This window comes from Genypterus blacodes, unplaced genomic scaffold (genome assembly GCF_046128005.1).
Source record: "Genypterus blacodes isolate CSIRO-AG114 ecotype Tasmania unplaced genomic scaffold, CSIRO-AGI_Gbla_v1 ptg000064l_1, whole genome shotgun sequence".
Lineage (NCBI taxonomy): Eukaryota > Metazoa > Chordata > Actinopteri > Ophidiiformes > Ophidiidae > Genypterus > Genypterus blacodes.
Window position 1 is genome coordinate 294,288 of NW_027466876.1, and position 13,190 is coordinate 307,477.

Sequence of the window (13,190 nt, forward strand, 5' to 3'; positions counted from 1 at the left end):
CTGTTTTGTGGCCCGTGATGATTTTATTGTGTTCTATATATTTGGAGTTATAACTGTTTAGAGTTGTAACCTGGAGAATAAAAGAGTGAATTCTATTGATTTTCAGATAGAAAATAGGGCTGCACCATTTCACCACAACATCCTATTGCAATTTACAGATCATGGGACCTCTTGGTTTGAGGTTGAAAATACACGAAGTCATTGACACAGGTTTTGAAGTGTACTTAACAATAAACAACTCAATTGCCAAATGAAACAAACCATTTTTGTATTTTCAAATTCACACCATTTTAATAGATCAAAATCAAATACAATGAAATGGCTTTAACAAAACGCTGTTGTTACTCATATACCTTAACTTTTAATTACACTGAAATATTACATGGATCTTTAACATTTGATAGTCTATATTATTTGACACTAGACAAAGTGTGTGGAGTAGATAAATCAAGAGAAGTACCTCCTCTTTGAGTACTTTCACAATGCAATAATCGCACATTTTCATATCTCGATTTAAATCCGTATAATTGCGCAGCCCGAACATTAAATTACATTAATAATAGTGCTGCTAATTTCAAAAGCAGGACGAACAACTTCAATGTAAAAATGCATCCAGGAGGTTTGAAGAAGAAGTAGCCTGATCTATAAGTAACACCGAGGATCCGCTTCAGTCAATCACGTCACCATTGGTCGCAAAAAGTTCACAAATCCTTGAAAGCTATTTATTAAATAAAAAAAAGGAATAACTAACACCTGAGGAACCTTCCCAAAGATCCACATTGGACAAATTCACTGTGTGTGTGTGTGTGTTTTCAGGTCAACAATGTCACATCATGAACAAATGACAACAGATGTACTTATGCGTGAGTGCATTTAACCTGTTTTATTGGAAAATTTTTAAAATAAACAAAAGTGGCACAGCAGTATACAAATCTCAAAATGCATATAGCCAGTAGAAATACTGCAGTTCCCTCTGTGTGTGTTTGTGAGTGTGAGTGTGTGTGTGTGTGTGTGTGTGTGTGTGTGTGTGTGTGTGTGTGTGTGTGTGTGTGTGTGTGTCTTCTCACTTGCTAGAAAATGTGGCAACAGGGCAGATGCTGGTCGGTTTCACACACACACATATGCATCCGTTTAAAGAGAGGACCATCAAACATGTGTGTCTGAACTTCTTAGATATGGTGAGCAACATGCCAATATTAGATACATGACGTATAAATGAATATATTCAAGACAAACCTAAATGATAAATACATTATACACGTTAGTGGCATTTCCAGACATATAAGGAGAAATGATTGAAATTCACTTTGAACCACAGTTATATGATCATAATTCCAATTCAGAGAAGGTGAACACAAACACCAATCAGGGTCACTAATTAAACAAAGTGGCAGTGAATAATAACATGAAGGTGTGTGTGTGTTGTTTGTGTGTGTGTGTAAGGGGCACTGAAATGTTTACGGTCTTGAGGGAAATCTGTAGCGCTGACAATGTTTTGGGGTGACGGTACAAGTTGGGCCGAGCAGACCCAGGCCAGGCCGAGCCTAGCCGGGTCGGGCCGAGCCGGGCGGAGCCGAGTCGTCCTTCCTTTCAGGCTTGTCTTATTTTGGATGGGGTGTAGGTCTTGTCCACAGATTCGTCCTGTAGAAACATGTGCAGGCACCGTTCGTTCTGGGCTAGAGGATGGCCGGCCACTCTGGAGGACACACAAGACAGGAGAGAGGCAGGTTGACACTCCGGGTTCGGGCCGTTTAAAATGATAGACCGTCAAAGCAAAGACGCACAAATGAACAGAACATAGAAAAGGAGGAAGAGTGTGGATATTTACATGAGGCACATTATGTATTTCAATGACTGTGTTCAAGGTTGTGCTAAAATAAACACCGTTGCACACTCTACTTTGTATTATAAAGGAGGTAATAGTTTACCAGCACAGCCCTCTAATGGATGGACTTTGAACATAGGTGTGATCTGGATTCCATTTGGCGGTAAGTTGGACCATTGTGGAGATATTTGGTTCACTTAAATCCTCGCACTAAACAAGTCAAAAGCCTCAAAAACTCTACATTAACATCACATTAAGGTTTAGGTAGATACAGATTTGTACTGAGAAAGTGTTTTCCTATGACATATTTCTCTAAAACATCTGTATTTAGAGCCTGAAATAGCAGAGAGAACGTGTCAGAGCTGCTGTATACTTGCACAAAGTTCCATAAGGGTGCATTCAAAGGCCTTCAGCTATCATCCTCAACACAACTGTACAATGGATTCGCATGAAAGATTGCTTAACGTGTCAGATTTCAAGTTGATTTTGTACTTGGATCCTACATGAAATCACAACTGTGTGGGACATAAACCAAAACTGGGAAGGAGCTTTAGTTTTATAAAGGTTGATAGCATGCATGTGGCCTTATCTCTCTCCCTCTCTCTCTCTTGCTGCTTTGACGTCGGGGCTTTTCAGTACCTTCCCTCCGATCACGCAGGGAGACCTTAACGAGAACGAGTCAGTCCACCTGAGACCGGAGAGCATCTTAGCTTCTGGGAACACTTTGGGGGCTGTGATGACGCAGCTCGTATGTATGAGGCTTAATAGGAAATATCTCAGATAAAGCAGCCATTCACCGGTCAAATAGCATGACCTCCCTAGAAACAGCGACCTCATTCAATTGGTCCCAGCTATTTTGACATTGGAGGGAGGGCTGGGTCGCAATATTTCATGGCCGTTTTTGCTTTTGGATAGGGGAGTTGGAAGTGAGGATGCGAGCGCTCTTTCATTACCTGAAGAGCGAATTCTGTTTCAAAGCCTCCTCAAAAAAAAAAAAAAAAAAAAAAAAAACTAAGCTGAAGGATCTCCCTCCTCCTCCTCACTGATCTCACCCATGACAATCATGTTTTCCATGTCTGAAACTGTGCTCCCCTTACACAATGCTCTCAATCACAGATTAAAACAAGCCTGGATTGGCCGGCATCAAGTCCGAAACAATGCTATGATCAACACGTGCCGCGTTTCCATTCATCGGAAACGGCGACGGGGTGAAATCTTACTTGGCGAGTTCGTCTTCACCTCCTCAAAACACAAACATCTATGGATTTCAAACGTCTTTTTTGCGCACTTAATATTCCCACAGGAAACATTGAGGCATTTGCACATGAAACAAAGATAATGGCCAAGTCTGCAATCAAAGCAAATAATTACAATCACACTGTAACTTTTATTGTTCCTCGGCAGAAAATGAGGACACGCTGGATCAAAAATAAGCAGGGGTGCGCGCTGGCACACACACACACACACACACACACACACACACACACACACACACACACACACACACACACACACACACACACACACACACACACGCACACGCACACACACACACGCGCACACGCGCACGCGCACACGCACGCACGCCATCCCCTGCTGGAGAACCGCGCGCTGTAATTTGAGCTGCAATTATCATAAATTACACATCAACAATAAAACAAATGTGGGAAAAATGATGTTGTGGGGGTGCACACTTGAATCCTCTTCGGTTCTTCTCGTCCATTACAAGGTAATTATAAGCAGAGAATTAAGGAGGAGAGCGGGGGAAAGAGAGAGACCTACCATTCTCAGACGGTTCAGTTTGTTAACAATGTGAGGAGAAGTGAAAAAGTTGAATCCACTTAGTGCGCAAAGTGTTTTGTCATTGTTCTTGTGAATTAAAATAACTGCGAATGATCTGTGACTGGAACTGAGGGGAGATGTGTTGGATTTCTTTGGGTTTTTTTTTTTTTTTATCTGGTGACTAAGTGGTGTTAGGAGGGAGGAAGATGTGTGTGTGTGTGTGTGTGTGTGTGTGTGTGTGTGTGTGTGTGTGTGTGTGTGTGTGTGTGTGTGTGTGTGTGTGTGTGTGTGAATGTGTGTGTGAGGGGGGGGGGGGCTTACTTGTTGAGAAACTGCTCCAAACCCTGTCGCCGCTCCTCGATGAACGAGTCGTCGAAGATCCCGTCATCCCCGCGGAACGGAAGCTGCCGGAAGAGAGCTTTCCCCGGGAGAGGAGGGACGACCACCTGCAGACAGAGGAGATGAAGAAGACGAAGATTGAGATGAAGAAAGACTCAAAACCCCCTTGACGGCTAAACTCCAACTGATCATCGGTTTGTGGGTGCATTTCAACACACACACACACACACACACACAAACACACACACACACGCCGCATCGACTCGGCCTCATAATGGCTCACCTTGCTCTCTCTCTCCAGCTCTGCTCTGAGCCACTCGAAGTCGCTGTACCGCCGCCGTACGCTGGACTCCTTCAGCTTGAAGATGGGGAGGTTGGTCTGAGGATACAGACACACACAGACACACACATATTCAGATATACATGACACTTCTAAACAGAAAAATTTTACACAAATATCTATGCTGTTGTTTTCATTTAGGGTTCCTTTTTCAAACCTGTGTTAAACTCTAATAGGCAACAAAAAACCCAAAAACATAAATCCACTTCTCTGTCTCCATTGCCGCAAAATCAATGAGCACAAAGAATGAAACGGGCAGATTTGGGTGCCGTGTCGTTAAGCACCTTGTGTTCTGATCGATCGACTCTTTCAGGGCTGAACTGGCTACACACACTGAGCGGGAAATGCATATGTGTGTGTGTGTGTGTGTGTGTGTGTGTGTGTGTGTGTGTGTGTGTGTGTGTGTGTGTGTGTGTGTGTGTGTGTGTGTGTGTGTGTGTGTGTGTGTGTGTGTGTGTGTGCCTGTTAAACTAGGTGGGTGTGCGCGTGTGTGTGTAAATCCAAAAGTTACATTCTGATGAACGAGGGGGTTCAATCAAAAAGCTAAACAAATATAGACTTCTGCTGTCCAATCAGAAGGAAGCGTGCCCAGATTACAGGCAGCAGGAAGTGGCAGGGGCGACGTACAAGTGGAACATCTTTTTTTCCCCCCGCAGTGGTTTTGGGCTTAACCTTGTGTTATCTACTCTGACTTTATTAAAAAGAAAAAAAGAAGAAAAAAGACAAAGACTTCATACTGAAGTAAACTGAATAGAAATTTTGAAAATGGCCTCCAGGCAAAAAAAGAAAGAAAAAAAGTTCACTTATGTTTTGCTCACCAAGGTCTACCACATTCAGAATGTTTTCCTGTTGTGTGTGTGTGTGCGCGTGTGCGCGTGTGTGTATGTGTGTGTGTACCGATAGTTCTGAATTGCTGTTGACAAGCACTTGAGATTGAATTTCATATTAAAAAGATGTTTTGACATTGACAGAGAACATTGAAGCAAACAGCACATTAGACCACAATGCCAAAGCTCTTCACTCGTCCTGACAGCACATGGCCATCCGACAACAATATAACACACAAGGAGCTAGAAAATGAACATTTCATTGGCGGGCCGCATCCGCAGAAGGTCAGAATTCACAGGGGGAAGGAAGCCGGCGGAGCAAGTAGGTGCGGCGTGAATCCGGCTGATCGATGAGCAGACAGCCGTGACTGTGTGCAGCAAAAGGGAGACGGGGAGTTAACTAGAAGGCTGAGTAAATGGGTGAACAAAAGCGAAAGTAGTGTGTGTGTGTGTGTGTGTGTGTGTGTGTGTGTGTGTGTGTGTGTGTGTGTGTGTGTGTGTGTGTGTGTGTGGCTGAAACGAAAGAGGAGAGAAATATGGAGAGGTTAGGAGCTTCTTCTGGTCTGTGCAAAACTAATTGATGAGGATGAAGAGGAGGAGTGATCTTTTCCCTCCCTCTCCCTCTCCCTCTCTCCCTCTGTGATAATAAGTCAGATTTTGTGCCCTTGAGACTCCTCTTGAGGGATTTCAATGCAAAGACAGACGCGCGCTTTGTTCCCTTCCCCACTCGGTCTTCAAAATCATGGATCTCTTGCAGACCCGAGGAGGAAAGAGGGAAGGAACTCTTGATATAAAATGTCCTAATCACAATGAGAGCTGACACTGTGACATGCGTTTCCTGTTTGTAAAATAATGTTAAATGGGAGACGTTTGAAAAAAATACAGTTTATATTGGAAGCTCTTTTGTTTTAGACACATTTTAGTGGAGCTGAAGGAAATATTTAGGCTCAGTTATTCTATTCTAGTTTGTTTGACATCATTTCACAGTCATATTAAAGGAGGCATATTACACTCATCTGTCATGTCATCTTCATTTCATGGTCCATTTTGGATTTTCTATGAGTAGGAAACTAGGGTCACTTTCACACCGACTTCATTCGGTGAGCACCACCCAAACGTTTTGTGATGGTTTTGGTCAAACAAGCGCACCTTGGTCCGCCTAAAGGTCTCTGTCTGCTTCCCAGTGGAGCCAGGATGAGTTTGTTGGAGGTGAGAAAACATGTTTAGGATATGATCAGTCAAAGAAGGAGTGAGGCAAAGAAGGGTTTAAGAGAACCACTGACTAATTGTGTTACATTAAGGTCGGAAAGCTGAGGTTCAAGCGTTGAAAAAGTGTAATTGACATTTTACAACATCTGTACAGTACGTGAGCTTGAGTCCCGACCGACACCCACATCCAACAGTTTGGTGCTCTTCTGTCCACGCAAAGTGAAAACAACCTGAATCAAACAAAAAAACACAATTTCACAAAAGCTTGACCTGTTGTCCTCACTCGAGTACACACTCAAGATGTGCAAAGAGCCTAATCCTACTCTGACAACATTTAAAAACAGGAGTATCGCCTTACTCTGGTTATAATCAAATGATTTGGTGCCACTTCCTCATTCCCATCGACTCCCAGCTGCATCTAAAAACGTTCCTTCCCCACTTATTTCAAGTTCTCTCCAGGTGAAGTTGTCACGGAGCCCCGCCGCCCCCCCTCCTCTTCCTCAGGTCACAGGAGAAGTGGATTATCGTAGCTTTATTGCCCCGGCACTCTGGCATTAACTCCGCTCTCCTCTCGCCGCGCTCCGGCCCTGCTGCGTCGTGTTACCTCACAGCATGGAGCGCCGCAAAGTTAATCCGCGCCACAACAGATCACAGTTACAGGTAATCTGCCACCGCCGTGACTCTAATCCCATCACGTGCACACACACACACACACTTAAAACCGCACGCACACACACCGACATAGATGACGCATGAACGCACAGGTGTTAAGCACAAAGATCTCACCAGTCACACAGTTAACAATGTAAACACAATGGTCTGAAGCATTTGAGCTTGTTTGTGTACACGTAGAGGAACCCGGACCACTCCTCTGTACACAATAAAGCTAACACCCCGGAGTGTAAGGGAAGAAAGTCACCTGGCCTTTCTGTCCTCTCTCTCCCCCTGCAGACCTATGATTAAGAGATTGGCCTCGCGAGGACAAGGGGAGGAACGACAACGACAGCGGTGAAAAATGAGAAGTCGGGGGCAAAACTCGCTCCTTCTCTCGCTTTTCACACACGCACGCACACAAACACACAGAAAAGGGGCGGAGACCGGGAGCTCCACAAAGTCAAAGATCAGGTTTCTGCGGTCTCTGTTCTCTTCACGGCTGGTTAGAGGTTAAGGCCCCGGGTGTCTCAACTTACTGGCCCTGGTAGCGATGTAGACTCGGGGACCTGCCCACAACCGGCCGGGTCGGAGCGTTTCCTTAATTATCCAAAGGCACGCTTTGTCTCTCTCGCTTTCGGAGAGACGGAATACGAGATAAGAGGACAGGTACCGCGGGGGGAAACTCAAGATAGCGACACATAAAGATGAAAATTGGCAGAAACTATAGCAAATCATGAAGCTCACAAATACATACGATGCAAAACACACAAACATATCATGAATTAATGATTATACGAAGTCGATAGGCAAAAACCGACATGTTACAACTTTGATGAGGGAGCTCGTCTATCTCTCAAGTATCTCCGAATCAGAACTTTGATCTTCACTTTCACTAAACGAGCAAGCATGAGCACTCCATAGGGGGAAGCATACGATTCGTAATGCGTGCGACACAATACCTGCGGCTCATTTAGAATGGGTTGAAAAGAGGCAGAGAGACGGCGGAGTAGAAGGGAACACTGTGAGAGAGGGGACAAAGATCACTCGTCTCCTGAGAGAATAGTTCAGTGCTGCCATGCATTAGCTTTTAGCAGGATGGATTAAGTCAAGTTTGAGAGTGCGCATCCTTAACCTCCCCCGTGCCCCCTTCTTACCCCTCCCATATATGCCCCTTTCAGAATAATAGCATTAAAAATGGCTACATAATACCATCTCATTGCATCATATTCCAAAATGGGAGAAAAAAGACAGAGGGAACAAAAGCTGTGGGGCTATGGGTCTCTCGCTCTCCTCTCTCTCCGTGTACTCTCTCACTCTCCCGCTCGCTCGCCCGGCCCCTGCGGCCTGACAGCCTACCCTCTCTCCGACTCGCCTCGCTGGCAAAAAGCTGCTTTGTTGCCATAGTATCAACTCCCACTTTTGATACTGTCATTTCAAGTAGGATATGGTAGCCTTGATACAATATGTTCCCTATTTCCATTAAAATAGTTGTCGAAGAGGATGCTGTAGACCTTGGATTACACTTGACTGTGCCTGACAGCCCCCCCCCCCCCCCCCCCCGCACACACCCTCTCAGCCAACCCACAACACCCCCCCGCACCGCATCTCTCCCCATTTTATTAATGACCAAAAGGCCCCCGCCCCAAAGCCCAAATGGAAAGGAGAGAAGAGAGAGAGAGAGGGAGAGAGGCGATGGGAGTACAGAAAAGGGGGGTGGGGGAGACGACTGACTGAGTGAGCGAGAGAGAGAGAGACAGGGAGAGAAAGCTATAAGAGGCCTTTTATGTGCTCCTATCCATAAACAAAGTGAGATCCCAAAGTTCACTCTCCTGAGTGTGCTCGCTGGATGAGATGGGAGCCAACTAAAGACAAGAAATCTTGATAATGCCCCCCCCCCCCCCCACCCACACCCCCATGTCCACTCCAACCCCTCCCCCTCCCCCTCTCCTGTTAGCTGAGGTACAAAAAAATAATACAGTATGCAGCTTGGGAGAGCAACAAGCAAAAAAAACAACATTAAGGCGACATGATAGGAAGAACTGTGTCCATTAGCAACATGACAAACATGAGCGGGGCAGAAAGACAATAAACCAGACAACCAAACCCACTGACTTCTCACAGCCCGTAAGCCATTTTAGGAAAAAAAACACCCTCGCTTGAAAACGAAAGGATTTGACGGGAACAAATATCCATTGTTTTAAACACAACCCCTCGACATTACGAGTCCGCTCAGGCATGCTGGTTTGAAAATGAGAGACGCCTCCTTTCAGGACGGACTCGCTGCATCCTCGTCTTAAAAAAATGGGCTAGATTCATCCAATTGGCTTTAAAATGCTAAAGGTGGGCTGACGCTGTCAGCAAGTGACCCTGAGACCTGTCTCACAGCCAGAGCCACAAGTTGGCTTCTCACATGATAATCCAATCCCTCTACAATTGCTTCAACTCTGAACGTTCTGGCAGTGCCTACAGACAAACGCAAACGATGATGATGATGATTTCTAACACAGGCAGGAGAGGTTAGCCGTCCTCATAGGCATAATATGTGGCATATATCTTGTTCAGGTGCTTATATAGTCATCACAGGGACTAAGGTAACCACCGACCCGGCAACTGACTTGCATAGAGCTTGCGGTGAAATGGGATAAGTGGGCAATGGGATGAAGGCTGGTGAGGGGGGGTGGCTTTCTGCCCTCCCATGGGTGGGAGGCAAGGATGGGGAATAAACGCTCCAGCTCCGGGCTCCCCCACCCCCGGCCTGCTTCATTCTTCTGTTCTCTCAATGAAGGGATTAAGCTCTCTCTCTCTCTCTCTCTCTCTCTCTCTCTCTCTCTCTCTCTCTCTCTCTCTCTCTCTCTCTCTCTCTCTCTCTCTCTCTCTCTCTCTCTCTCTCTCTCTCTCTCTCTCTCTCTCTCTCTCTCTCTCTCTCTCTCTCTCTCTCTCTCTCTCTCTCTCTCTCTCTCTCTCTCTCTCTCTCTCTCTCTCTCTCTCTCTCTCTCTCTCTCTCTCTCATTGCGGCCACAAGGGCTTTCTGGATGTGGGGTGGATGGCGGGGCAGCAGTGAGAACGGGGGAGACGAGGAAATGGGTTAGAAAACAACAGACAAAAAAATTCTAAATTCATTCCATAAGCACCATGGAACCAAAACAGCAGCAGCGGCGCCTATAATATGCAATTCCAGGCTCGGGCGACGACGCCTACCGCTCTCGAAAAACATGGAGACGGAGCAACAAAAAAAAAAAAAAAACGCTCCTGAGACAGCAGAAGAAAGGAGGAGGAGAGAAGCAAAGCAAAGTTGACACCACGTTTGTTGAGAAGTGAGGGATGCTCCGCTTCTTCTGTGGTCTTATGCAAAGCAGGGTCACCGAGGGCTATGAGGCGCACAATAATGCTGATTACACGCATATGCTAATTATTACACGCTAATCAAGTACAGTAGCCTTATATTCAACGCTAACGCCTGGAGAAGGCTTCTATTCCCTCGCCGGTTTCTTTTCAATACAAAAGGTAAAAAGAGACTTTGAATACTTTAAGATGGCGAACAATTTAAACGCTCCAGGCCGTTAACTACAGGGGTGTCAGTCAACAAAAATGACGACTCAAAAACAAGGTAATCAGATGAGCGCCGTGACTGATTGGACATTTCAGACTCTCAGTCGAGCCTACGCAGAATAAGAGTGCAAACAATACTGTCAATACCAAACGGTACCCCGATGATGAATGTGATTAAGAGAAAACGAAACATCCCTGTATCTTCAAGAGAAACTTTTCTTATCAAATTTAAAACGAACAGGTACAAACTTTCCCTGTTAACTAATCATATTAAGGTTCTTATATTATTGTTATAGAACAGTAAAGAGCACTAAACTTGATCAAGGAATGTCCCTCTGATTAGATTTTGAAGCGGATCTCAAAATCCTATCCCCCCCACACACACACGCGTGATTTGTTGACATTTTTTGTTGTTGTTTAAACACAAATTCAGACATGTATAGTTGTATAGTTCAGGAGATCCACAACAAGTCTAATTTTCAAGATTCAACAGTCAATAACAATCAGTTTAGATTAACGACAGTGGTATACACTCTTTAGTATACACCCTTTGGTATACACCCTTTGGTATACACCCTTTGGTATACACCCTTTGGTATACACCCTGTGGTATACACTCTTTGGTATACACTCTTTGGTATACACTCTGTTTACCCATTGCATCTCGGAATCAGGATACAGAAAACACATAGCAGTAACACTTTGTACCTCGTGATAAGAGATGCGACCCCGGCGCTCGACATATGCATGTGATCCGGCAGAACAAATAGCGTTTAAGTCACAATGTGCTCTGCAAAACCTTTACAACTTACATTACAATTCAATCTCAGCATCTGAAAAAACAAACAGCATTTAACTGCACTCTAGTTTTTCATACAATCTGACACTCTTGCGTTATCTAACAATGGAATAAAGACTGAATGTATGGACTCATTTACTCTTACTCTAGTCATTAAAAGTGCTTAATGTTGAATTTCAGGTTTCAGAAGAGCATTGGCCAATGAAATAACACAACATTTAGAAAAGCAAACACATTTGTCACTTTAAGCAAGCATTTCGCATTCAAAATGAAGATTCTGTTGGCTGAAACTAACTTGAATTCCTCCAGCAGAGTATTGCAGGAGGAAGGAAGTGTGTGTGCGTGTGTGGGTGTACCGGGCCGGAGAGGAGTATCCTGTCCACATTTCCTGAGATGCTGACCAACACACTTTTGTTCCCCTTTGTCCTCTTATTTCAGCATACAACTCTGGAAATATTTTGCTTACCTTTTCATATGTCACAATATGTCAAGAAAAAAAAAAACGGGTTTCACACAAGTACGCTCAAAGCCAGGAACGCACACTCTCACACAGATTACTGCAGAATATGATGGGAAAGTTAATTTATCTGAGTTATTCAATTCAAAAAGTAAAACTCTCATATATTATAGGTTCATTACACACAAAGGTCAATACTTCAAGCCTTTATTTGTATCAATTTGGATGATTATGGCTTAGAAGCTCTTGAAAACCCCAAAGTCAGTATCTCAGATAATTAGAATATTGTGGGAAAAAGTTCAATACTGTAGCCTCACAGTGTCTCACTCAAATCACCTGCTGAGGTTTCCTGAGCCTTTAAATTGTCTCTCAGTCTGGTTCAGTAGGCGACACAATCATGGGGAAGACGACCAGATTCAAATTTATCAAGTCAGTGGTGTCAGCTGTTATCTGTCCCCTGCAGTCTGAAGCTGGGGTGTGGCGAAGCAGTTCAACTTTAAAACTTGTTATAAGTGCATCAGTGCATGAGGTATGAACACATGATGTCATACACTCACTAACTAAGTCAGTCACTTACTTTATGATCATTTCACTTAGTGGGTTAGACGGCTGCAGTTTCTCCCTTCAAAACCTCATATAAACAAACCTCATCTTTGAGCAACAGCAGCATGTTTGTTACTAAAGGAGACCATACTACTTTCCATACGTAAATTTGACTTTGTTGACTTTCTGAGCCAACTCCTGTCAAGCGCTGCGAGCCTGTTGGCGAGCAATAACTAAGATGACTATCGAGCAGCACCTAATACTCGTTCTTACACTTAGGAATATCTGTTTTGTTTGACAATTGAGCTTTGGGAATGTCAAGAAAAGCGTTTGCTAGCTAGGTAGCAGAGTGCAAGCTAATATGGTTCATTCCTTTCCGTTGCAGTTAGCTGTCATGCTAACGCTAGCACTTGTTAACAGAGCGCTCACCTTCAGTCTGACTTCGTACGTGGTGAATCTGGTCCTGCCCACCCCGATCGTCTCGGGGTTGCTCACGTCAATCTCTAGAAAGTTACTCGGAGGTCCGTAGGCGTCATTGAGGTTCTGAGGCTTGGTAAAAAGCCTTCTTGTGTCAGCTATGGTGTCAGCCATTTCTCCCCTGTAGACCCTGCAGCCAGGAGGACGACTGTCAAGTTCACTATAATGCAACCGTCATAACCCGCTACAAACTTTCAAAATAAAATGCTCATGAATGTTGAGTCCACGTAAAACGGAATAAAAATGCGAAAGTAGACAGACATTCGGTTCATATTACAATAAAAAATAAAGTACTGTTTTTTTTACAATTACTAATTCAACAAAACATCGTTTTTTACACACTCGAAGTGGCACATTTGAGTTTTACATTGGACGAAATGACAAGGTTT

At 44.3% G+C, this 13,190-nt stretch overlaps 1 protein-coding gene across 1 annotated transcript; it reads right to left on the bottom strand.

Annotated features, from left to right (window-relative positions):
* Window positions 1–854: 854 nt before the first annotated feature.
* snx3 (sorting nexin 3) lies at window positions 855–12,946 on the bottom strand. Its single transcript, XM_076155030.1, has 4 exons — window positions 12,754–12,946; window positions 4,230–4,325; window positions 3,929–4,053; window positions 855–1,696 (listed from the first exon to the last, which is right to left on the bottom strand). Exons 1-4 carry the CDS (start codon window positions 12,913–12,915, stop codon window positions 1,591–1,593), a joined length of 489 nt encoding a protein of 162 aa, XP_076011145.1. The 5' UTR covers window positions 12,916–12,946; the 3' UTR covers window positions 855–1,590.
* Between the last annotated feature and the right edge of the window lie 244 nt (window positions 12,947–13,190).

What these genes read in the sequence shown, in the direction of transcription:
- snx3 (XM_076155030.1), bottom strand. Translation starts at nt 12,915, where the DNA reads ATGGCTGACACCATAGCTGACACAAGAAGGCTTTTTACCAAGCCTCAG. An exon ending in CGTACGAAGTCAGACTGAAG is followed by an intron (nt 4,326 to 12,753) that starts GTGAGCGCTCTG and finishes CTGTATCCTCAG; the next exon opens with ACCAACCTCCCCATCTTCAA. An exon ending in AGCTGGAGAGAGAGAGCAAG is followed by an intron (nt 4,054 to 4,229) that starts GTGAGCCATTAT and finishes CTCTGTCTGCAG; the next exon opens with GTGGTCGTCCCTCCTCTCCC.